General features: G+C 52.3%; 7 protein-coding genes across 7 annotated transcripts; 3 read left to right on the top strand and 4 right to left on the bottom strand.

The window, feature by feature from the left end:
• Positions 1–4,715: 4,715 nt before the first annotated feature.
• GMORB2_1572 (Rap1-interacting factor 1 N terminal) lies at positions 4,716–10,464 on the bottom strand (the record flags this gene model as incomplete). Its single annotated transcript, XM_035463554.1, has 3 exons — positions 4,716–7,148; positions 7,207–10,217; positions 10,452–10,464. 3 exons carry the CDS (start codon positions 10,462–10,464, stop codon positions 4,716–4,718), a joined length of 5,457 nt encoding a protein of 1,818 aa, XP_035320385.1.
• Positions 10,465–12,329: 1,865 nt separating this feature from the next.
• Positions 12,330–12,901, bottom strand: GMORB2_1571 (protein of unknown function (DUF1772); the record flags this gene model as incomplete). Its single annotated transcript, XM_035463553.1, has 2 exons — positions 12,330–12,754; positions 12,823–12,901. 2 exons carry the CDS (start codon positions 12,899–12,901, stop codon positions 12,330–12,332), a joined length of 504 nt encoding a protein of 167 aa, XP_035320384.1.
• A 1,407-nt stretch (positions 12,902–14,308) lies between these two features.
• On the top strand, positions 14,309–14,852 carry GMORB2_1570 (uncharacterized protein; the record flags this gene model as incomplete). The annotated part of the gene is made up of 2 exons (XM_035463552.1): positions 14,309–14,616; positions 14,789–14,852. The coding sequence occupies 2 exons, from the start codon at positions 14,309–14,311 to the stop codon at positions 14,850–14,852; spliced, it is 372 nt and encodes a 123-aa protein (XP_035320383.1).
• Positions 14,853–15,270: 418 nt separating this feature from the next.
• GMORB2_1569 (Fungal trans) lies at positions 15,271–17,691 on the top strand (the record flags this gene model as incomplete). Its single annotated transcript, XM_035463551.1, has 2 exons — positions 15,271–15,430; positions 15,710–17,691. 2 exons carry the CDS (start codon positions 15,271–15,273, stop codon positions 17,689–17,691), a joined length of 2,142 nt encoding a protein of 713 aa, XP_035320382.1.
• Positions 17,692–18,164: 473 nt separating this feature from the next.
• On the bottom strand, positions 18,165–19,357 carry GMORB2_1568 (large subunit ribosomal protein L18Ae; the record flags this gene model as incomplete). Its single annotated transcript, XM_035463550.1, has 5 exons — positions 18,165–18,323; positions 18,392–18,568; positions 18,651–18,835; positions 19,287–19,290; positions 19,352–19,357. Coding segments are annotated over 5 exons (531 nt in total), but the record flags the coding sequence as incomplete, so codon positions are not given.
• Positions 19,358–19,899: 542 nt separating this feature from the next.
• Positions 19,900–21,521, top strand: GMORB2_1567 (uncharacterized protein; the record flags this gene model as incomplete). The annotated part of the gene is made up of 4 exons (XM_035463549.1): positions 19,900–20,184; positions 20,267–20,559; positions 20,652–21,354; positions 21,438–21,521. The coding sequence occupies 4 exons, from the start codon at positions 19,900–19,902 to the stop codon at positions 21,519–21,521; spliced, it is 1,365 nt and encodes a 454-aa protein (XP_035320380.1).
• A 1,263-nt stretch (positions 21,522–22,784) lies between these two features.
• On the bottom strand, positions 22,785–23,864 carry GMORB2_1566 (BTB/POZ domain; the record flags this gene model as incomplete). The annotated part of the gene is made up of 3 exons (XM_035463548.1): positions 22,785–23,020; positions 23,120–23,544; positions 23,656–23,864. 3 exons carry the CDS (start codon positions 23,862–23,864, stop codon positions 22,785–22,787), a joined length of 870 nt encoding a protein of 289 aa, XP_035320379.1.
• Positions 23,865–24,298: the final 434 nt, after the last annotated feature.

The raw sequence follows: 24,298 nt of genomic DNA, 5'->3' as shown, positions 1-24,298 counted from the left end.
TGATGGTCCTAGTGACTTTGTTTTCTTCCCTCTTTTTTTTCTCTTGTCCCTACAGGCGCAGATGAAGGGAGACGCCTTGTCCTTGTATTGCTGTTCCTAGTCTACGACTCTGTTCGGGACACCGTGGACCACAGAGCGAAAAGGTGAAAAGAGTGTGCTCATACTATCGACCCATGGGGAAAAATGGAGTGTTACGATACTACAAGTACAGTCTACTCCGTACAGGTACCGAAGAGCACAAACAAAGTACCTTTTACCAAGACTGGCAGGGATTCTTGTTGGCCCCAAGTTGGGTTGTCAAGGTAAGCCATGCCCTTCTCCATGCAAGGCCCATCCTCCTCCGCTCCCCACACAACTGGCTGTCTTTTAACTCCTGGGGCTTCCATATTCACTCCACGGGGACTATTCCTCCAGTCATCTCCGCAAATGACGTAGTAGTGCAGAGACCGCACCGCACCAAGAGGACACCCACGGCCGCTCATTCACGCCACACGGGGGTTGGAGAAATCCACTCGACGCCCTGCCCGTACGATGCGACGGACAAGGGTATCTTGTACTCTGTACCTCGTACTTATATATACAAGCACTACCGTACATGGCGGCTAAAGAAGCATGTTTCGGTGCTTGTAGCGTCTGAACGTTGTTGTAGTCGTACCTCGTCGTCGTCTCTGACCCGATAATGATGGCCGTCTGACTTGTTGGCTTGTCGATTTGCAAGCACCTGCAAGCAGCACAAGACACAGTCGCCTATTTTTCCCGGTAAGTTGTAAAAAGGTTTGCCAAGGCTGGGGAAGCGGGCCAGTCACGGAACATGGAGAAGAGGTAGACCGTCATGCGTTTGTAGAGATGCGTGTTGGTCGCGGTACCATGTCGTCACGAGAGATATATAGGACATCCCAAAGAGGGAAGCCGTGATGGGAATGGGGATGAATAGAATGCCCTCAGCTCGAGGAGAGCTCAAGGGGGGGCTCAGAGAGGGGTGTGCGCGTAATCATCATGAGATATGGGGAGGAAAGTGCGCCGGAGCCGGAGACGGATGGTATTACGGAAGGGAAAGACGGTTTAGCGACCAACAACTCACACCAATACGGTGCCGTTTTCCGGACGGTACGAATGTCAATGGCAAAACGGTACGAGTGTTGTTGTACCGAGTTCGGGTATTTCCTCCTTCACGGAAGAACGAGAATGAGTGCCCAGTGGTGATTAACAGCGTAATCTGGATTGTGCCTACGGTGTAATATGCGGGTAAAAGAGGTTGTAAATAATAATGCGAGTTGTCGTCAGTTGCTAATACAGCGGACAAGGAACACGGAAAGAGCAGCCAGTGAGATAATAGGTGCCGGCTTGGCACACGCCCGACATAAGGCCGGTAATGGCAGGCAGATGCGAGTGTAGTGAGCAACTCCAGGGGATGGCTCCTTCCTTTGCAGCTCCTGCAGGCTACGCCGCACACATGCCGCCCTCCTGCCTTTTGGCTTCGGGACTTGGATTGGCCTGTGACCAATTAGTGTGTCCACTTTAGGCCTGGAGAGTGGAACTCCTGGTTATGTAACCCATTTTGCCTAGACCGGCACAAGACCGAATAACCGATCTGGCGTCTTGGCATCGACCAGGGGTTTGGACTTCATGTCACACGCTTTTGTTGTGATCCCCCTCTCAGCCGCAATTATCTCTCTCTGTTGTGTCGTCCTTTGTCTCTTCTGGCTTCTTCCTACCCTCTTTATTCCTCTGGTTTAAGCTTTCCTGGAAACAAGGTAAAGTGGGTTCCCGGAGGCGGCCGACACTGTCTGAGGTGTGTGGTGTGTGTGCCAAGTGTGTGTGCAAAGACCTCCGGGTTCGGAAACAGCTTGCTATTCGGACAGTACCAAAGGAATGAGACACACAAAGGGCAAGGGAACAGAGGCGAGAAAGAAAAGAAATGTGAGTGGGTGGAAAAGGGGTAGTGTACTGGGTACTTCTGTACTGGTTACTTTGAGCGTATGCAAGGGAGCACCTGGAGAAAGGACGAAGCTGGCATACTGGATTCAAGTATCCTGTACGAGAAATCGAGGTACTCGTGACTCTCTAGGCAGCCAGAAAAGCACGACGAAACCCTGTCATTTTGGTGCTTTTCCCACCGAGCCTCATCCGTCTTATCCGTCCAAGACTCGAGATACCCTCTTGACCCTCCTTTAATTGATCGCCAAACCAACCATTTTGCATAATCGTCGCGACTACCAGAGGTCCGGTGCCGACATGCCGATTTGTCCCACAAAAACGTCGTTTTTCACAAATTACTGCTGCGGACTAACCGACTCTTATCATATGCCGTTACGAGCAATGATGCCACGACGACGACGACGACGACAACGACAAATATACCTGTTTGAGTACATTAAAGGAGCACCGACATTTCGGCCGCATCTCCACGCCCTCTTCCCCATGTTGCATAGACTTCTGATTATGCCTCGTGCCATGATCACGTCGTCCTCTTCCGTCCCCTCTTCTTCCTCTCCACAACCCGCTTCCCAGTTACCACATTCCTCCACCTCCGCATCTCCAACAAAAATACGTCTGATTAAGCTTACCCCCGGACTCATATTATTATGCTTCTCGTCAGTCATGTGGTCTTCTTGTTTTTTTTCCCCGAGAAAAAAGCCTGTTCGTCCCCAGACCATAAATCTTTAATATACTGACTAAAGTATGGGTCTCGGGTTCGCAACACCTGTTTTCTTGTCTCAGCTATTCGCATCTTTTTCTTTTTCGTTTCTGTTATCTTTGTATGTCAAGACCGATGGAAACCATCTCTTGGACCCTGCCTCCCATACCAGAACATTGAGAACTCCCCCCCCCCCCCAACAGGAGAGTCAAAGCCTGACCAACAGAGTAAGATACCCGAGCTCGTGAATGGAGTAATACGAAACAAGGGACTCGTGAGCGAGACATGACAACACGTCGTTGCATTTATTGTCCAGTACGAGAGTACACCAGTCATACATGCAGTGCTTACACAGGTCCTTCATCTGGCGACCTTGCCCTTGATCAATATGCACATGTAGTCATACTCGTACGACGACGACAGTCCCTCGTGAGTACTATGGTGCCCGTATACGCAGTAGAATGCGTCTCACGTGCCACATGATGCTGCCGTTCTTTACCATTGCTCCAGGTAACTACCTGTATCGCTCCGTACTCATTCATACAAGTAAGAAAGGACGAGTATGACACTATACATCACCAAGAATGATGACATGGCTGCGTCTGTGGCGCACACACATAATACGTCGGGCAGATTCCCCCCTTCTTCTTCTCTTCTTCGATTGCTTCTCTCTTGGTTAGAGAAAGCAGATGTCCCGTGGTCATCTGAGTTTTATTTTTCCCGTACAATCGAGGTCCTGTTTTATGTCGTAGCGCCATTATTCCCATATTGAAGAGATGTTGCACATATCCTACTCGTAAACATCTCCCTTTCCCTTTGACACACCCCTCTCTCCCTCACTATACATGCACCCCTCTCGCCCCTTTTTTTTCCACCCCTCCACTCTCCCTCTCTCCTTCTGTTTCTCTCCTTTTTCTTTTCTCATGCCACACTCTTTTTTCTTTATTCTCTAGCTTCGATGACACGCCCCGTCGGCTTGCTGAATTGGGAATCCCGGGGCATGAGCAAACGGCTCTAGTCCAATTTCGGTTCCGAAGTCTCGTCTCACGAGAGAAAACTTCTTTGATTCATTGATACGACAGACACATTTTGCTTTGTTGTTCTTGCTATCATTACTGCGTGTACTACTATCCGTACTAGTAGTATTAACTAGTAATACTCCGTACTGCAAAGCAACGATGGTAGAGCCAACATACGGGTCGCCCCACGACCCACGAGGTGTTTTTTTTTTTTTTGCTTCTGTCTTTCCCTTTCCTCAATCATCCTGCTTTCATCACCATCTCCATGAGTACTGCGACCCTCCCTCTTTCTCTTTACGGGGAATAGACGAGTATGGAAAATAGCCGTCGTTGGCTTGCCTCGAGGCTTGGAACTTCTTGCGGGCTCATATTTACAGCTTTGCCAATAAGAAGAATTGAAAAAATGATAGAAAGGAAAGGAAAAGAAAAGGTTAAACGAACGTCACGCGCAACAATTTACTTTCTCTACGCTCTTTCTTCAGAGGCTGTGAAGGAAAGAAGAAGAAAAAGTCAATGTTTCTTTCATCTCGTGTATGTTCGATAGTCCTTTCCTCATAGCAAACTGCAACTGCTACTAGGAGATACGGGTAGATGCACTCCGTAAAACTACTCCGACTGTATCTCGTGATTCTCCAATCTGTCTCCACTTGCCTGGTACTTTTACCCTCCTCCAACCTGTCTCCTCCGCTTCTCGTCTCCTCCAAATTGACGGGGACAAGTCCCAATCGACAGATAGCAAGGGTACGGTGATGCAGGACTAAGTACAGGCATGCAAGACTGAAAGGAAAGCATAACGCAGAGATGACGCCCCTGTGAGATAAAGGTATACAATGATATAATTCCTGTCTACCACTCTGTAGTACGCCAAGCCCTCCTCCTTCAATTGATGCCCAGAAAAAAAAACTCCAGTGATGATGCAAAACACATGCAAGCATGCTTGTATACAAACAAAAACAAAACAAGATCCGTCTACCCCTGATGTGCCCATCCAACTCATGATACCATGACTTTTTTTTTCATCTCCCCTCCTTTCCTTTTACCAGCTTCGCCTAATGTCCCTAGACTGACTGCCTTCCTCGGCGTTCAGCCTCAAACAGCTCCCTCTTCATATCCATGAGCATATCCTCAATCTTGTAGACCTCGTCGCGCGAGAGAGATGCCGCCCGAAGTCTTTCTAGTTCACCCTGCAGTCGTCCAATTATATGGCTCGCATCGCCCGAACCCGGGCCACTCTCACCCTCCTCCTCCACCTTAACAACTGCTGGTGTCTTATCCACACCGCCATCACCTTGGTTGGTACCTCCGAGGTTTGGCCGTGATATCTCGTCATTCTCCTCACCCATATCCATGTCAACTTCGACGTCATTCGCGTCATCGCTTGGCAGCTGTGATTGCGACTGAGATGCCGCGTTGGACTCGGTCATGAGTTGAGAAAACACTTCTTCGTCCGTGTCTCTATCCTCACCCTGGCCTTTCCCTTGATCAAGGTTCCTTCTCCGACGCTGCTGCTTCTGCTGCTGTTTTTGCTGTTTCTGCTCCTGTCGTTGCTGCTGCCGTTCGTGTTCTTCCTGCTCTTTCTGGGATTGCCTTGTGCTGCGCCTAGTCTTGACCCCCTGAGACTTAACGGGTGAGCTGCTGGCAACTGTCTCTGCGTTGTCCTTGGACGCCTCGGCCTGCTGTACAGCAGCTTCCGAGGCCGAAATGGAGCGTCTCTTCTTGCAGCGTCTCTCGCTCCTCCTTAGTTCTCCACTCTTCCTCTTGCGCTTGTTACGGGATTGGGGGCTGCTGAGCCTCTCTCCGACCTGCTCCCCGACCTCATCTTGTGCCTCCTCAGCAGGCTCTGAGGGAGGCTCGACGGGCGTCGAGGGAATGAAATCTTGAGACTGGGATTGAGATTTGCGCTTCCTCCTCTGTGCCAGCGAGGGCGAGGGCGAGGAAGAGTCGGTATGCACGGTGATGCATTCCACCACAACATGTTCTGTCTCCTGCTGCTTCGCCGGCGATGAGGAGGGGGCGTGCCTGTTCAGAGGCGAGTCGCACCTGCGCGATTCGAGCTCGACAACAAACTTCATAAGTTGGCTGTCGTCGACTTCGCTCAGTTCAAGAGATGACGTATCGTCGTCGTCGTCGTCGTCGGCGGCGGCGGCAGCCTGTTGCGGCGGCATTTCTGGAAGAACAGGCGATGATCTCTCCACACTGCCCCTGGCATCCACGAACTCCTCTTCCACCGACCTGGCGAGTTGTTCTTCAGCGGCAGCGGCAGCCTTGGATGCCCTAGACACACGCTTTGTAGGTGGCGTCTCCGGGGCGACGTCGTGCTGGTCGCTGCGGAGTACCTTGCCCGATCGCGTAATAGAAACTCTCCCACTCTCGGTCGTCTTCTCCGGGATACTTGACGGGATAACATCGAAAGATATTGACGACCTCCCCATAGAACGTGTACTGCGACCTTTATTGGGTGGCTTCGTAGGACTGGACCCTTCTGTCAAGGTTACCTGCGGCTGCTCCGCTTCCAGGGCAGCCTGCTGGCGGGTGACGGCCGGGGAGCTGGGGGGTGAAGAGAAGTTCCAGCTCTCCAGATGATTAGTCGAAGATCTGGAACGGATCTCTGACAGGAGAGGGTAAGGCCTCGGTTCGGGGGGCGAGGACGCCGGGTCGTTCTCCCCTTCTATGAGGAGGAGCTGACCTCTCCGTGGAGTTGGCGTTGAGGTGATCAGCTCCGAGTACGAGGTGGCACGCTCCGGCGTCGCCTTCGGAGCATTTCCGGCCGTTGCCTTGGCCGATGCCTCGGCTTTCTTCGCCGAAGTGGCTGGCCCAGTAACAGGAGAGCCAGTCTGTACATCAGAATACATGGCCGCATTCTGCCTCTGCCTCTCCCGGACTTCCTTCTGTCTCTCAGTAAGATTCTGGGACTCGTCGGCCACGGGGGACGATGAGGCGATTGGCTCAAACTGAATCTGAGAGTTGTCGTGCCGAAGACGCGGGGTCACCCTGCTACCTGACCGTGTCACCCGCTTGGAGATTCTGCTCGACTCTGGTGTAGTTTCCACTCGACGTCTGGGTGGCGGGGAAGGACGGGCAGTTCTCCTCAATACGGAAATCTTGACGCCCTTGAAATCTGAAATGTTGCTTCCGGTAAGAGCTGGTGAAGGAGAGGGAGCTGCTGGTGCTGGTGGACCCGCGTCTTCCTGAGAATCCAAAAAGTTGACAGGCTGGGCACCAAAGTCCTCGTCAGCCTGTTCAACACCAGGCAAGGTAATATCTACCTGCGGGCGCAGGGAAGACACAACAGACTTGAAGCTGTCTGAGCACTCAATGCTCTCCTGATCCTTGACGGCAGCATTCCAAGCCTCTGCTGCTTTGTTCACGATGAAGCGGTGCTGGCTCCTGAAAGCGGCCGTAAGCAACACCTCGACACGGTCGAATTGGCCTTTATCGAGAGGGCCATTGCGTGCCAGCTCGGTGCAAATTGTGGTCCAAAGTCCACGGATCTATCGTCTAAGTTAGCATTCTGTACAGGGGGAGGGGTGGATGGATGGATTAGCATACCGAAATGCTGAGTTGAGAGTCACTATTGATCTTCAGCATATTCTTCTCGTCTTGAAACCACAGTGACAACCCAGCCTGTAGCTTGGCCAAGGAGTCAAATCCCGTAATGGCCATTGACTCGACAACAAATTTGCCCATTGCGTTGATAAAGGGAACTGGGTCACTGTTATCCAGGTGGTCGTAGTAGTATCTAGACACTAGAGAGCCCAGCTTGTAGAGGGAGTCGAAGGGGTCAGGAGAGCCTGCTTTGGTGACAATGGCGGGGTCTCCCCAAATGCGACGTCGCGCAACGTCCAATGCCTGCTGGTCACGAGGGAGTTTGGCCGAGTCAAATACGGCACGGGCAGCCTCAAGAAGCTTAGGCGATGGCTGGTCAGGATTGGATCCGAATTCGGCCACCAGCGTCTTGGCCAGTGGCTTGAGTATAACAATGGCGCGGCCTGCATCTCCATAGTCGGCCGTCACACGCTGACAGAAGGCGTCAAAGAGCGAAAGCCAGGGTGTGGACGATAGATTGGGGTGTGATGTGAGGCCGCGCTCAAGCAGCGACACGATCTCACGGAACTCGGGCCCAGGTACATTGGTGTCCACCTGCGAACTACGATGCGCGTTCATGGAGAAGGAAAGTTTCACAGCTTGCGCGCCCAGTTTCCACAAGGCAAATGGAGACGGTGTGTTTTGCGGGCTCAGGCGCAAGAGCTCCCTGGTGAGCTCGACCCGGATCTTGTCGCTCTTTCCGACGAAGAAGGGCTTGAACACGGACTGGAAGAAATCCGAGAACGCTTCGTCGTCTGCTCCACCGTGGGGCACAGAAGACAACATGGTGAAGAGGTGCTGTAGCGGAGTGCGGACAATCCCGCGTGGCTTCTCCGGGCGGTCGGGGCGATGAGATGGTGTGGCCACCGGCTCGAACGTGTTTGGCACCGTCATGGACAGCTTCTTCTCCATGAAGGGGAGCAATCCCAGGCCTTCCAGGAGGATGGTGATGAAGTTTCGCACGCTGGGGTAGAACTTGGAGCGTAGGAGCTCCTCGTTATCGGCGCAGCCCTTGGACCAGATATGCGACAGGAGGTCGAAGGCGCAGGCAAAGAACCTAGCTGTATCCTCGGAGACCTTGATATCTTTAGCGGAGGCAGCGGCAACCGAGCCGACGACGGCCTGCCATAACCGATGTGTAAGGCTCTCCTTGTTGGCAAGGTCCAAGAACTTCTTCTCCAGGACAGGACCTATAGTTTTGAACACTCTCTCCGAGTTCTTCCTGATCCATTTCGACTCTATCGAAGGAAGGTCATCGGGCTTCACCGGGGGGAGGTCCACTATGCGATCTTCCTTCCAGACGGTTGGTGTTGACACGTCCAAGAGGCCCACCAGAATCCTTGATGCTTGCAGAACATCTTCCGTCGGAACATCGCGGTGGCCATCGAGTCCGAGAAGCTGGGAAATCACGGGTTGCACGGCAATGTCCCACGTGACTTCGGGAGGCGAGAGCCGTTCGCTACCGGGGCGAAATGCGTAGTAGTACAGATTGCAGATGCCACCAATGACAGTCCTCCGCAGGTTCTTGCTCTCCTCGAGCTGCTTGGTGTTTGCCCTCCTGCGCAGCTGACTGATGAGTGGCTGGCAGAGAGTAGACAGGAGTTTGCTCGTCGGCTTGTTGTCCATGAGGCATAGGAAGACGTAGCGGTTCCACGCGTAGTTGGCTTCGTGCTTGGTTTGGCTGTCAGATGTGTTGAAAGCTACCTGGATCAGCGAAAACCAGGGGTTGTAGTTGTCCCATCGGTCCAGAGGGCATCGTAGGAAGAGGGTGATGACGCTCCAGATGGGTGGAACGGCGGCAGACCGCTGCTTATCCTTGACCATGTCGCTCAGGTTTCGCATATAGAATTGAATGTAGGTCTCATCCTCATTTGACGTCTGAAGGATTTCCGTCATCTTGCGCAACATCAGGTTCCCCTGGCGTAGGGAGAAACCAGCCTCCATACCAAGATGGGTAGCCTGGGTCTGGATCTCCCTCACCGTGCTGAGCATGTCCGTAAGCATGTCTTTGATCCAGTCGGTGTAAAGAGCCATGTGGTTGCGGGACTGCTTCACGAGCTTCCTGTAGATGTGCAGGCGGCCGGTGATGATGCTCTTCCCCTTCAAGTGGTCCTCAATTCTGTGTAGTGACGTGATCAAACGGCCAACGCGGTCAGCCGTCATAACCTTTGCAGAAAAGTTCTGTATCGCTACGACCTGCATGAAATGCCTGACGACGTCCTTAGAGGCGGAGCGATCCTCGAAGATGCGTATGGAGTGGTCGATGACGAATATGGCGAATTCGGAGTTGATTGTCGAAGCAATAGCATGGAAACATAGAAATGTGTTCAGCAGGGTCAACGCGTGATTGACGAGGGAGGTGTCGACGATGCCATCCTCATTCTTGTATGTGACATCCCTCTGGATAAACTGGACGAGTAGGCTCATCTTGTGCTGCAGAGCAACGCGGTCAGGGAGGTTATTAGATGCCTTGAGAGCCCGCGAGAGCATCATGTAGGCATCCAGCTTCGAGGTCCGGTCGGAGCCTGTCAGCTGCTTGATAGTGGAGTCGAGCATCTCAGTGATGTTGACGTGAGCCCCGCCCGCCGCGTCCAAGCCGTCTCCCAGGGATGCGGCCAGCGGGTTCGGAGATGGCGACGGCTTGAGGATTCCTTTGAGCGGCCTACCAGACGCCGAGGAGGGTGCAGACACCAGCGGGGACCTGTGCAGCCCGTCGGCGGCGGGTCGGTAATCAGGCGGGTCCCTGTACTCTGTGTGAGCAGACCACAGCACGCGCTTCCTTATGCGACTCGAGTCCGGATTTGTCGAGTTTCCCGCGGGCGCGTTGGCGTTGGGGGGCGTGTGGAGGTCCAGCCGAGGATTGTAGGGAGAGCCTTGGGAGGAGATGTTCTTGAACAGATCGGGAATCTCTTGGAGGGTAGTGTCGCGTGGAGGCGTCGGCGGTCGCGCTGGGAGTTTCTCCAGGAGCGTCGAGGCTGGTGCAGGAGATTCCATAGCCATAGGATGAATTCCCTGAGGTCGGCGGCGATCTTGCCAGCTCAAGAAGTGGCCGGGAGGACGGGTGTGCAGCTTTGCGTAACCATTGGAGAAGCTGTCAGATATTTAAGGGGGGGGGGGGGGGTTAGAGTACCAAAAGAAAGAAGGAAAAAATGAAGCGAAAAGAAGNGGGGGGGGGGGTAGAGAAGAGAAAGGGCAGCACCGAGACATACCACGCTGCTCCATGTATGCCTTTACGTAGGCCCTTGCCCGCGGTGACGGACGTAACCATTGGAGAAGCTGTCAGATATTTAAGGGGGGGGGGGGGGGTTAGAGTACCAAAAGAAAGAAGGAAAAAATGAAGCGAAAAGAAGGAGAGAAAACAATAGCCCTCCGTCTGAACCCAGACCAAATAGGAAAAACGAAAGGAACGCTCGGATATGCAACAATTCTGTTGGGTTTTGGCCTTGAACCAGATGTCGAATCGACGGGCGTCAGACACAGTCGGGTGGGATATCGCAAAAATGAACTCCTCTTTCTTCGGTCCAGCCTCTTAACGCGCGACCACGGTGCACGGTTTAACGCGTCGTCGACCGTCGTAGGGATGCTATTACTCTAGCGAAGGTGTTAGCGAGTCAATAGGAGCCCTGCTGTAGGCTATACGAGTAGCCGCGATTCAGCGGGGCGCCCTCCCATTATACTCGTCAAAATTCCCCTGCACGGGCCTCCGCGTTCTCGCGTTGGCTTTCTGAAGACTGAGCCACGCGTGCCACAGTACTGTGGGACATGCTTTCATGGCTGAAATGTGGCGCATACCTATGACAGAGTAAAGTGATCATAGGTCTGTTATTTTCCAGGTTCCATGCAAAGCACTTCTATCAGCTTCCCCCTCACTCCTTACAGATTCCACTCACGAACACTCCGAAATAAAGGGTGTATTAGTTGGTGAACGATGAGCCTATCTTGATATTAAGAGGGGGCGAGAGACGACGAATTTGACCTGTTGGTTAGTCTTGGTTCTCTATTTTTCCGCCTTCCTGCTCTCTTGATTTCCATCTGATAGTCAAACGCGACTTCCTTAATTACTATCATCATGTTCCCAATATGCCTCCTCTATTGTGCCTCACCAGGGAGAAACATGTTCACCTAAAACAAAAATGTGCAAAACCATCGTTACTCCCATCGTCTACCCAATCTCTTCCTGTCATGGCAACCAATGCAGAGTATCTTAAGAGCATAGCTATGCGTAACTTTGCAAGTGTCAAGTGATTTGATCCGTCCTTTTGCCTGATTCCAGAACGGTCCTCTACTAACAACACCCCGTCTACAGAAATCGAAAATGGCTCGCCGAAGACAATGAACATCTTTCACCAGAGATGAAGCAAGAAACTCCCAATACCGATGAAATGAGGTCACGACTTGCGTTGACCCCACACAGATACAAAGAACAAGAGTCCGTCGACACCGGGTAGGCGGCATAGTCGAGTCACCAAATCAACATAGAAGCTGATACCATCTCGCACAAGTAGCAGTACTACTCCCAGTACTAGTGCGAAAGATGAGACTCCGCCTACGCAGGCGCCTCCAACAAGCAATAGTAGACGGTCTGGTCGGGCGACTAGACCCATAGCCAAGTTGGTGAACACCATGACAGCGAGGACGAACGATGCGGCGCAAAGTGATAAACCCGCCCAACGAACCACCATACAACGACAATTTGCCACAAGACCCGGGACGGTCCGCGTAGGGCGAAGAGTGCGGGAGGTGGAGAGAATTATTGAATCACGTATTCTGCCCGAGACGCGTCAACATCTCTACCTTGTGAAATGGAAGGGTTGTCCCCATACGCGAAATACATGGATAGAGAAGCGAGAGATGGGAAACTTGCGAAAGGCTGTTGCCGAGTTTGAGGAGCAGAATGAGAAAATGTGAGCTCGTCAGGTTGGAAGCATGGTATTCTTCATATCAAGGTAGCAGACCTTGTCTGTTTCCTCGTCTTTTCGTTGCATTGAACACTACTAGCATCATATAAATCATCATCGTACCGAGCCGTGGAGGCACATGCACAGTCAGTTCGATAAAAACCATCCATGGCCATCTGTATTTAGCATCTAAGCGGTGGCATTGGCCAGGAGCGTCACAAAGCCCAGAGCGGCGCCAGCGAGGGGAAACAGACTTCGGATGATGTTGAGAGCAGACCACTTTTTGAGAAGACCGCCGGACTGTATCTGCGGGGTGGCCGACGAACCACTGGCAATGCTATGGAGCGAGTCGTTGGTAGGCTTCATGACGGCCCGGGTGAAGGGGAGGATGACGAGGACGAGGCCCGCCGCACCCAGAAAACCCTTCCACGCACCAGCAGCGTCACGGCCGTGGGAATCATAGGCGGCGTAGAAGTATGCCAGGGCTACAGCGATGGCAACCTTGGGCATAGTGTTCTTCCCGCGCTCATAGCTGGTGGCCCAGATCTGGGCTGAGGTGTCGGGGCTGCTGAGGTAGGCGGGGATTCCGATCAGGGAGATGGATGCGATTGCGCCTGTGTTAGTTAGATATATGCGTTCTCGGCATAAATGAGAGATCGCATATGTTTAGTCTGAAACTCACCCGATGTCCATGCTGATCCGACAATGCCGGTCGTGGCGGCAATGAGGGAGGGCGTTGTGAATCCCAAGGTGGTAGCCATGGTGGGCAGATTGGAAGAGGCGGTATTGCCGTCGTTATCTTTATTATTTCGTGATGGGCTGTAAAAGAGACAGAGTCACCGAGTGTACGTGACAGAGTAGAAATATATAATATATCGGGAGGAAAGAAAAAAAAAAGAGAGGATAGATTCGGACATGGGTACTCCGTATATATAACTGTGAAAACTATTATCATTCAGCGTAAAACTTCCATGCTCGGGGAGACCAACGCTGTCATCCCCACAACCCCTCGCCGTTTTAATTGGACATTCTTGGTTCTGTCAGTCCAACCTCTGCGTTGCGTTGGGTGTGACATCAAGAGAGGAGAAGTACCTGTACCTTCACTTATCCTCAATGCTGACGACTAATTCAACATCAACATCACGGAGATAATCGATTGGGGGTGGGCTCATACTGCTGCGCCCTTGTCTTGCGTTCAACCCCCCCCCCCCCCTTCCATTGCATTCTTACCGGCCAATAAGCTCTTCGAGGGCAGCAACACTGTATTACAGCCTACCCAAGAGTCCATTGCCATTGCTAAAGCGGTATCAGTTGAAGGTGGGGCAACTGGCCGCTCTGGCGTCATATCGCACTCCGGATAATTGACATTTGTCCGTATTATTATTACATGGCAACACCGAGTCCGAAGGGAGCGAGGGTCGGAAAATGGATGTTTGTGGGGAAAAAAAAAAAGAAAATAAATAGATGAACACAGGAAAAAGCGAAAGAAAAAAATTCAACCTTCTTACATTATCATTGTGCAATCATCCAACGGTCTTGCGATCTAGCAACTTACGTCGTCGCCGACGTTGTTGGTCGCCGACGACGCCGGCATTCATGAACCCTTTGGTCCTTCCCCCGCCTTGCCAACTTTTTCGAATCCCTCCTCCCCCCATTATTCGTGGGCGGTGATATTCACATGCACCATTTCTTCCCTCTTACGCCTTGCTCATCCTGCAGGCCGTGTTTTACTTGTCGCGGGAGATCTGCACAATGTTACTATTATCCCTCCTCCCCGACAATCCTCCTCTTCAAACATCATGGCCAACTTCAAACTGCATGAGCGAGAACCCTTAAATTCGGCTTGCTGTCCTCGGCCACGATGGCTGTAAGGCATCCGCCGTTCTTGAGCTCGTCGTCGCCCCGGCGAGCTTCGCCATCACCCTGGACTATGGCATCCTTGGCCATCTCGTTTCGACTTCGTCTACGGGAAGGGTCCACCACACGTCAACGAGAGCTTTAAGCAAGCTCAGTCGAATAGCCCTTCCCCCAGGCCTCGCCGCGAAACATGTATCCCAGGGATGGCCAGCCAAGATCGCCTCCCTCAAACTTGATGCCCGATACTCCTACCATCTTGTCCTGTTTCGGCGACGCATACGGCTGTTCAGTACGAGTGGTTTCCGGCACCCATGTCTCTCATCAATACCTTTTTGCTCTCGTCCACGTCAGCATCAGGCCTAGCCTGTATTGACCACATCATGGTCTCGGGCTTGGCTCCTAATGGCGTGCAGGGCATCGATGCCGGCTTTGCAGAGAACCCTCAGCAGGAGCCTCTCGTCCTAATGTCGGCAACCGGCCGATACGCCAGTAGGACTGTCTTGACGGTGATCCATGCTGCGTTCGGTGTCGCATCCTGCTCGCTTGCCGGAGCCATTGCTTCACTTCAGTACAAGACCCTTGGCTGGTCTAGTGAATTTTGGGGCAGGGCTGATGCAGAGTACACATCATCAAGCAGGAGTCTGGGGGCAAAGAGGCGAAAAACCAAAGGGGTAGAGGGAAGAACGTGGTTGTCTTCCTTCTATCTTACAGGATGGACTGATATCATGACTCATGCCCAATCGAGTAATATCGTCCTACCTTTTGGGGCTAAAAGCTTGATGTTAAGAAAGCACTACGTGGAATTTGTGGGTAAACAATGTCTCGACGGTTGATAGGGCTACCGTTAACTCCTAAAGGTCAGTACAGATTACTGCTATTACTACTATACGCGACTAGTAATACGGATACTACTAGTAGTGGTGGTAATGCCGATACAGCTGCACGGTCCACACATCCGAACTGCCCGTTCTATATCATTATATGTACATGTCAGTACATGTATTTCTGCGACGTAATATTGCGTGGTACGGTACCCGGTACTTATACTCTTTTTCTGACCCCCTCCTCTCCCTCCTCGTCCTGCTCCACCGGTGGAGTCTACCGATTCTCGACCGTGTTTAACGCTGCCACTTTCTCGAACCCGACTTGAGCGGATCAATGACGATGTGACCGTTTCTATCCGCCCTGCCGACGCTACTCGGTCTGTTCACATCATTTACGATATAATATAAACGCCCCATCGGAGCGGGTACCGAACTCCCGGGATAGTACCATGACTGAGGCCAAGGTCCCCAAGATCCTCAGCTGCGCCAGTTGTCGTCAGCGTAAGACAAAGTGCGACAAGATTCAGCCCGTGTGCACCGACTGCTCCAGGCTGGGAATAGAATGCATCTACCCCTCGCGAAAGCCCACGCGACGTGCCTTGCGCCCTCGTCAGCGGCAAGGAGAACTCTTGCAGCGTATACGTCGACTGGAAGGCATCATCGGACAAGCCGACCCTGATAGACTCCGGGAGCTCGACGCCACCGACGCTGCTGCTGTTGCTACTGCTGCTACTCGTAACACTCCTGCTACTAGTACCGCTATTGCCCTACCTACGAATGCTGGCAGCGGCAAGAGCAACCAATCGTCAGCATCGCCATCTGGCACTGGCCAACTGGTCAACTCTGCCCTCGTCCACAGACCCAAGGCGAAGAGGAGGCCGGAAGCAGGGCAGACAAGCAACCGATATCTCAGCGACGAGTTCTGGAGCAACCTCTGCGGTGAGGTGGACGGTTTGAAACACGTCTTGGACCAGCCATCCGACGACGAAGACGAAGACGACGACGAAGATGAAGATGACGACGATGGCGGCTTCATTGTGCCTTGCAAAAACAACGAGCCCTCTGCCTTTATATTTGGCAACCCAGACTACCATGAGCAGAACAGCCTAGATCATCCGCCACCGGATCTGGTGCTCAGTCTATGGACAACCTACCTGTGCAACGTCGATCCCTTGCTCAAGATTCTCCACCGCCCAACTGTCAACGGCAAGATACAGGAATTCCTGAATGCGCCCCCGGGCACCTATCTGCCTGCCTCGACAAACGCCTTGCTCTTCTCCATCTACTTTGGTGCCATCTCAACTCTGGGCGAGAGGGCAGCCCGCGAGAGGCTAGGCCGTTCTCAGGCCGCCCTGGCTGCGAGCTTTCGCATGGGCACCGAGCGAGCCCTCGCCGCCGCCGATTATCTCAACACCCACAGCCTCGAGACCCTGCAGGCCTTTGCCATCTACCTGGCGGTGCTGCGTGCATCATCCATGGGCCGCGCTTCGTGGGTCCTCACTTCGTCGCTCGTTCGCATCGCGCAAGCCATGAACCTTCATCGCGACGGCGACGGCCACCGTTTCTCAGCGTTTGACGCTGAAATGCGCCGCCGGCTGTGGTACTCAATCCTGACTCTGGACATCCGCGCCGCTGAAGACCGCGGCACGGACGCCATCCTCACATCGTCCTCGTACAACACGGCACCGCCCACCAACATTGACGATGACGACTTCGGACCGGACTCAAAGGGGCCGCTCGTGCCCAAGGTGGGGCCGGCCGATAACATTGTCGGGCTCTGCTCTCGGCGCTGCAGTGCCCTCGGAGCCATCTTCCATCCGGGGGTCAACACGGCAGCGTCGCTACAGGACAAGGGGGGGGATAGCCTACACACGGAGCACGAGCTCCTCGAGAACGTCCGCGGATTAGAGAGGGATTTCATCCGCAACGTGGACCCGTCTAACCTCAGCGCCCTGTACGCCTCCAAGGTGGCCCGCATGGTCATCCTCAAGGTCTGGCTCATGGCCAAGTACCCTTACTCCGCGCAGCCCACCGTGGTGACCATGAGCGCTTCGCGCGAGACCATGCTGCGCACCGCCGTATCCGTCATGGAGCTTTCCGAGAGCATGGAGGCCCCTCCGTGGGAGGACCGCTTCGCCTGGTTGACTCGGTGCTACGTGCAGTGGCACCCACTCGCCGTCGCTCTGGCGGAGCTGTGCGTCCAGACGGAGGGCAGCGTATCTGACCACGCATGGCGAGTGGTCGAGCAGGTCTTTCCCCGGTGGAAGACGCTTATTGCCGACTCGGCTCGGGGATCACTTTGGCGGCCCATAAAGAAACTTTACAGGAGGGCCAAGGAGGCCAGGGTAGCAGCCAAGGGCCATCTCTGCTTGCACACCAACACCAGTGCCAACATCATCACCACTGCAGCCGCAACCACGGAAAACACGACCGACACGACTAACACAACCAACAATGCCCCTTTGATGCAACAGGCAACGGCGATAGCACCAGTCCAGAATTACGGCCACCCTACGCACCCCCTCGCTGGCCACGGATACATGGACATCCTACCCCTCACGAGCACCCAGATGGCCTCGGACATGATGCCAGGACCAGACTATATGCCCGCTGCAGACTTTATGGATCCCTTCGACGTGGACAACAATGACCTTTCCCACTTGTTCGAGTACCCGGGCGGTTACGACGGTCATGCAATTCCAACCACAACGGACGCCACCGTCCCCAACGGCTTTCCGGGCCAGCCTGGACAGCAGCAGCGCATGGGAAATCACGGACTTCCATTCGACATGGCGTCGTGGAATGAATTTATCAATGATGCGCAGATGGAATTTTCGCCTGAGGAGAGTGCCGGGTATGATTCGCTGTAGTCTGGTATGTGTACGAGGACTATAAGACAAACAGAATAAAGGCGTTTTGGGGTTTGGGTCGGGTTGCTTTTTTTTTATAAGAATGTACTGCAATGTATTACGACTTCATTCAAAACCACTCATTGTATGGTATCTGAAGCCGGGACTTTTTAGGGGTTTTCCTATTTGTGAATATAGGATGGATCAAGGAAAACTTTGTGTATACTAGCATATACTGTACAAGTGAGATGGGATGTGAGGAAAAGGAGCCATGCATGCATGCATATTATATCAACGAATAGTCAGAAGAAGCCAACTTTCAGTTGACTTCCTTTTTTTTCATCAAAAATTTTGGTTCATTTTTTTCATAGCTCGATTTTTTTTCTTTTTTAGACCGAGCCTATGCATTTTTATTTTCCATGACCCGTAAGTTGAACACCGTCAAAACCCAAATATTGTCTCTTCTACCGCGTTTAAAAAAAGAAAAACATTTTTTAAGCAAAGGTCGAGGGACGCTTAGCGCTGAAGATCTTCTTGGTGTTCTGCTTGGTGATGCGGTGGGGCAGGGGGAACTTAAGGTCCTTGGCGATGACCTGGCGGATGTAGGGGCGGCGGATGTCGTCGGTCTTCTCAACCTCGACAATGCGGAGAATCTGTTGTTTGTCAGACTTTATCCAAGAAGTAGAGTGAAAGAGAACTAGTAAGGCTAAAGAAGACATACGTGGATCGACCTGAAGCGGGCACGGTGACGGGCAGCCATGTCAGAGTACAGAGCCTCGGCGGCGTCGGTGCGCGACATCTCACGGAACTCCTTGTACATGTTGTGGGTTCCAGAACGGGAGTCGTAGCGGAGCCAGATGCCAAAGTTCTTGACCTTCTCGGGGTGCTTCTCGTGGATCTGCGGTGATGAAAGAACATTAGTTCTGGTGCTCATTGCAGCCAAAAAAAAAAGTGTATACTGAGGAACAGAAAGTACTCACCACCTTGGCGCTGACAATCTCACCAGTGGCCTTCTTGACCTTCTTGAGACCACGGATGAAGTACCAGAAACGGGACTTGGCGACCGTCTCGTTGGGAGCGAAGATGGTCATGCGGTAGAGCGAGGGCTCGGGGTTAGCCTCGGTGGGCAGGTGGCGCCCGATGATCTCGAATTCTTGAAGACGGCCTTTTGAGTAAAAAAAATCATCATGTTAGTTACGTTGTCTCTGGTAAATATCGTCGTGTATGAGAAGATCATCGTGTTCTGTAGTCGTCGTCGATAGAGAAAGAGAGCAAGGGGCATGCGTTCGTCTGGTTTGTTCGACCCATTTTCATCCTATTTGTGCGTGTGTCGTAGAGGGTCTTCCCGGTGGGCAAGAACGATGTTCAGAAACAAAGTTCCCCTCCTTGGCCATGGGTGATGAGAAAAAAAGAATAACATTCTTGTTCTCCTCCACTGGTCTCTTTTGACCCCCTCCAGAGCAACATGTGGCGATGATCGTCCACAGAGCAAAGTCGTCTTGGGCGTCGAGTTGGTGGGGGGTGGTGGTGGCAGCGACCGCGCTCTCTCTCTCATCGACGGCGAGAAAGGATTGGCGAGAACAAGAAAACATGCCGCAGAGGAAGATATAACTTACCCATCTGTAAGTATTGTTAGTAAACCAGATCCAATTGCTTCTATCGTCCTGTTTTGGCGACTTACTTTGTCGGCTGGCGTATGTCGTCAACTACCTCGAAATTTAATGATGGCCGAAGTTGGGAATGGGTAGCCGCGATTTTTTTTGTGTGCGGGTGACGGAGAGGGCTAAAGGCACAAAGACGACGCAGGGCTTTGCACTGCCGTGTCATTGGACGTGGAGCCCCCACTTGACTTACAGTCACGTGCAAGGTCTTCTTATCGACCATCGATAATCAGATTGTGGGTCATCGTGATAAAGGCCAATCAGACGGTGGGCAGCCACATAGCATGTTGAACGCCAGGACTCCTTCACTCAGGGAAGCTTTTCACGTCGTATGATTACTGTGTTTGAATGCTTCACTTAGAGATTCCTTTCCTCAGCTTTGTTCGTCGTAATAGTACCCAGGCATCGCATGGTTGTGCAAAGGAATTCATTGGTCGCCTTTTTCTCTCTCAAAGGTTTCCCGCCATAGTATATTGCCGAAGTTTTTCCCTTTGCTCATCTTCTTGTGTCAACGGGCAACAACAAAGACAACAACGTTGAACAGCCGCATCATCAGTCTCACGTCATCATGAATGAGCTCTTTGACGATTTTGCCAAGGCTTACAGCTCGAAAAATGGCTACCTGCTGGCCCAGACATTGACGCCGGTTCCGATCTCTGGTCAACCGCACAGACTGACGCGAGTATGGCAGAGCACCAACTCTCACAGCGTTTCGGGTGATATAGAGCACTTTATCAGGATCAACACGACCCGGAAGCATGGCATTGACGTTAATGAGTTGGAAGCGTGGGTTGAGATCTATACAGCGTACTGGACGGCTCTTGGGGAGATTTTGGCTGGGGAGACTGGTCAGGTTAGTTGTCTGGCTTTTTGCTTGCGTGTGTCCCCGACTTCCCTTTTTGGTCCAGCTTGCTGACGGAGAGCTGGGAAGTTAGTCTTCATGGACCAAAGTGTATGAAGCATGGAGAGAGTTGACATCCAAGACCATCCGAGGCTATGGCAAGGCTGGCTTCGAGGTCTGGACATTACCCATCTTGTACATGATTGGCAAATATCTCCGGCTGTTCGCCATCAAGTCGGATGAGGAGCGCAAACGCAGCTCGGTCGCTGCAACGTCCAACTCGATGCTTATCCAGGACGATTTTGATCCCGAGGCCGACCAGCAAGCCCAGCTGCGGGACTGCGAGCAGCACCTGAAGCGACTTTTCACGCTTTGCTTCACCGACCGGTTGGTGCATCCCCCTCTCCGCTCACGGAGGAAGGTTTCCTCAATTACTAGGCATTGCCGTGACTAACGTGGGACTATTTCGACAAAAATAGAAACCCCCCAATTGAGATATCGCGGCAATGGGGCACCTACTATTTCGTGAACTTGCTATTCAAAACCTATTTTAAGCTTAACTCGGCATCCCTGTCGCGGACCATTCTCACCAGCCTCAGCCAACAAACTTCGCTGCCGCATCTGCGGGCCTTCCCCAAATCACAGAGGGTTACCTTTAGATACTACGAGGGCGTCCTCTTCTTCCTGGAAGAAGACTATGTCCAGGCCGAGGATCGATTAACAGAGGCGTGGCAGCTGTGTGCGCACGATGCCAAGAATAACCTCGAGCGCATACTGACATATCTCATCCCTTGTCGCTTGCTGACAAGCCACAAGCTGCCGTCAGAGAAGCTCCTGGAGCCCTTCCCCCGCCTGAAGGAGCTTTTCTCTCCGCTGACTGAATGCATCCGCCGTGGCGACCTCAAGTCATTTGATTCGGCCCTCCAGAAGGGCGAGGACGTCTTTGTGCAGCGGCGCATCTACCTCACGCTCGAGCGTGGACGTGACATTGCCCTACGCAACCTTTTGCGCAAAGTTTTTGCCATCGGAGGCTTTGTTGAGAAGAAGAACCCCAGCGACCCGGATGTACGTCGCACACGTATCCCCGTTGCTGAGTTCCAGGCTGCAATTAGCATGGCCAGCGGTGGCCAGGTCATTGACTCCGACGAAGTCGAATGCCTCTTGGCCAATATGATCTACAAGGTAATCTTCTCATTGGCGGTCTCCAGCCTTGCCATTCTTCCCCCTCTAGACTCACATATCTGACACACATGTGTTTCTTGCAGGGTCTAATGAAGGGATACATTTCACGAGAGCACGGCATGGTCGTGCTATCAAAGACCGGAGCATTTCCGGGAACGGGTCTATGAACACTGAGCGCGGTAGCAGTCCAGAATCAACCCAACAAAAACTAAAGAGTACACGACGAATACGAGGTTTATGAAGTTCAAGTACGAAGTGTCTGCCACACATGAGACGTGGCATTGTAAGGAGTCACTAACATAAGGCCGAGAACAGTCATAGGTGCTATGAAAGGTCTTGACACTTTGACCTGCGCCGTTGGAACTGTCACCACTATCACTCTGATACCCCCCCGGCTGGGGAACAAAATATCGGCAAAGGAAGAGAATATAATAAAGACAAAAATAAAATATGCCAGAAGGATAAACCCATTCACCTTGTCACGTCGTACCCAACACAACAAGCGACCGAGCTGTCATTCCGACCCTAGTCCGCACGGCCTATTCACGCGTATAAGTGCATGCAACGCAGTCACACCGTGACTCACGGGTCACATACTACTCACAACCAGGAGCCTAGGACTGACTGCGACGAACATCGAGCCATTTATAATTCACGGGGAACCCGTCCTGGTACAGTGCTGTTTCACGCTAGACTCTAGGCTAAGTGAGTAGCCATATATGTATATCGAAGACGACAGCCACAATCTACATTTGGGGAGGACACCCTTTTTTTCAATTGCTTGCGTCTTGTCACACATTTTGCACACGGTTTCCCTCTTTTTTTTCCCCTCTTTTTTACATTATCGAGGATCCTCTTGTTATTACACACACTTTCTGGGAAAAAGTAGTAGGATCCAAATATTATACAAACTTGTTGCTTCGTAAGCAAAGAAGAAGGAACCATCAAATAAACAAAGGAAACCGTAGACGCCGTAACAAAGTCATTTCCCCAAGATATCGTTAACACCGTGATGAAGACGGAAAAAAAAGTTATACCAAGAAGACGAGACAGAAAAAAACAGGAGCATTTACACGTGGCTTTACTCTAGCCTAGTCGGAAAAGAAAAGTGAAGACGCCAAGAAAGACAAAACAAAAAAGAAAAAAAAGAAAAAAAAAACTGAAAGGAAAATACTGGCCAGTGTGACTTTGTTCTGAAGATGGCCTGTCCCTTTACAAGCTGGTCATTACGGTCCTGAAAGACAGAAGAAGGGGAGTATCATAGAAAGAAGAAAAAGGGGGACAGATGAGGGAAGAAAACAGAGAAAAAGGGAATATCTGGTTATAAGACAATGCTTCTCATCTCAGATAAAGCGGTTGGATCGTGGTGTGCTCCTATATATCTTTGTATGAATATAATGCAGCTTGGGTGAAGGACAGAGGGGACAAGCTCACGAGGCAGAAGAGACGTCGTCGACATGGTTGCTGAGAGCGACAAACAGGTCAAAGAAGAGCTGTGTGCCCCCGTTGAACATCTCGAGCTGCATGGTCCCACTGCGCTTGAAGGTTGATCGGGAGCGGATGATGAGGGCAAGGTAGTGCGCGCGCAGCTTAGAGTCGCTATCGGGGGTATTGGCGTACGCGTATCGGGCTGAAGCGAGAATGGTGCTGCACTGTATGCCGGATTCTGCATTCACATTCTTCTCGTCAGTACTATGCAGAATCTATTGTTGGCAGAGAAAGAAGAGGAAGGAGGGGAAGGAGGGGAGGAGGAGGGGAAAATTACGAAGTCCCTGCTTCCGGAGAGAAATCCTCTTAAGCTCCTCGAGCCCGTATCGCTCAGCAGTGCAGTAGATGACCGTATCCTTGAGGATGTCGCCGTCCACGCCCCTGTGGTAGACTATGTTCTCGGCCGTGGCGGCGTTGGGTACGGTGCCGCCGTTGGACAGGCCCTCGAGCTCGTACGAGTTTCTGCGCTTGTTATGTACTAGCCTGGGGAAGTAATCCCCTTTGTAGAGGAACTCGAGGACGGAGCTGAAGATCTCGGGTTCCTCGTCGGGCAGGGAGATGCGACGGGTCGCCGGGTCCATGTAGCCTGTCCCCAGGGCGTTGGCGAAGAACGGGCTCGCGCGGAGGACGTCCTCGTGGGCTGCGAATAGGCGCTGCTCGGATCCGACAACGAGGGTGACGACGGAGGAGGCAGAGGACGGGCTGATTCAAGTTTCACGCATTAGCTTTCTTCTCCAGTGCAAGCGTAGAGTCAGGGTAAGCATAGATGCAATAAGAGAAAAGGGATAGAAAGAGAGAAAGAGAGAAAGGTACCTGGTCGGAGCATCAGCCATGGAAATGCTAGTCGACGTGCTCGTGCCTGTCCGCCTGTGATGACGAGACGGCTCATGACGCTTTTTGGTAACTCCGCTGTCCTTGCTGAATGACGATGTGGACTTGCCCGACTTGTGGTGGCCATCCCTCTTGGAGGAGAAACTCCTGTTCGTCTTGTCTTGCAAGACGCGGCTGCTGGAGGAGAACATGAGGTCGAGGGATTTCTTTCTCGTCTTCAAATACTGTTTTCCTTTTGGTTCTTCTTCTCTTGTTGTGTATGTATATATATGTGTGTGTGTGTGTGTGCGTGTGTGTGGTATTATCGTCTAGAGAAGGAAAAGCAATGGCGCGGGAAAGGAAAGAAAAGAAAAGAAAGGGAAAGGGGGGGTGGGAGGGATCCAGAACTTGATGCAATAGGAAGAAAAATCAATCGCCGAGGCTTAACTGCAGGGCCTCCGATTATTACAGGGAGAGAAGAGAGAAAAGGAGATGTCGTTGACGGTGGTGGGCCACTGTGAAAAAGAGGAGGCGGTCCATGAATCTTTTTATACAACCAGAGAAGTAAAACGACGTGCACGGCTGTGGCGGAGAGAGAGAAACATGCTGTAGCCTGTCCACACATCATCAACCCCCCGGACCGGCT

The sequence above is a fragment of the Geosmithia morbida genome, assembly GCF_012550715.1.
Source record: "Geosmithia morbida isolate 1262 chromosome Unknown scaffold_10, whole genome shotgun sequence".
In the NCBI taxonomy this organism is placed as follows: Eukaryota; Fungi; Ascomycota; class Sordariomycetes; order Hypocreales; family Bionectriaceae; genus Geosmithia; species Geosmithia morbida.
Note: the sequence above shows the minus strand (reverse complement) of the source record. Positions and strands in the feature narration are given on the sequence as shown.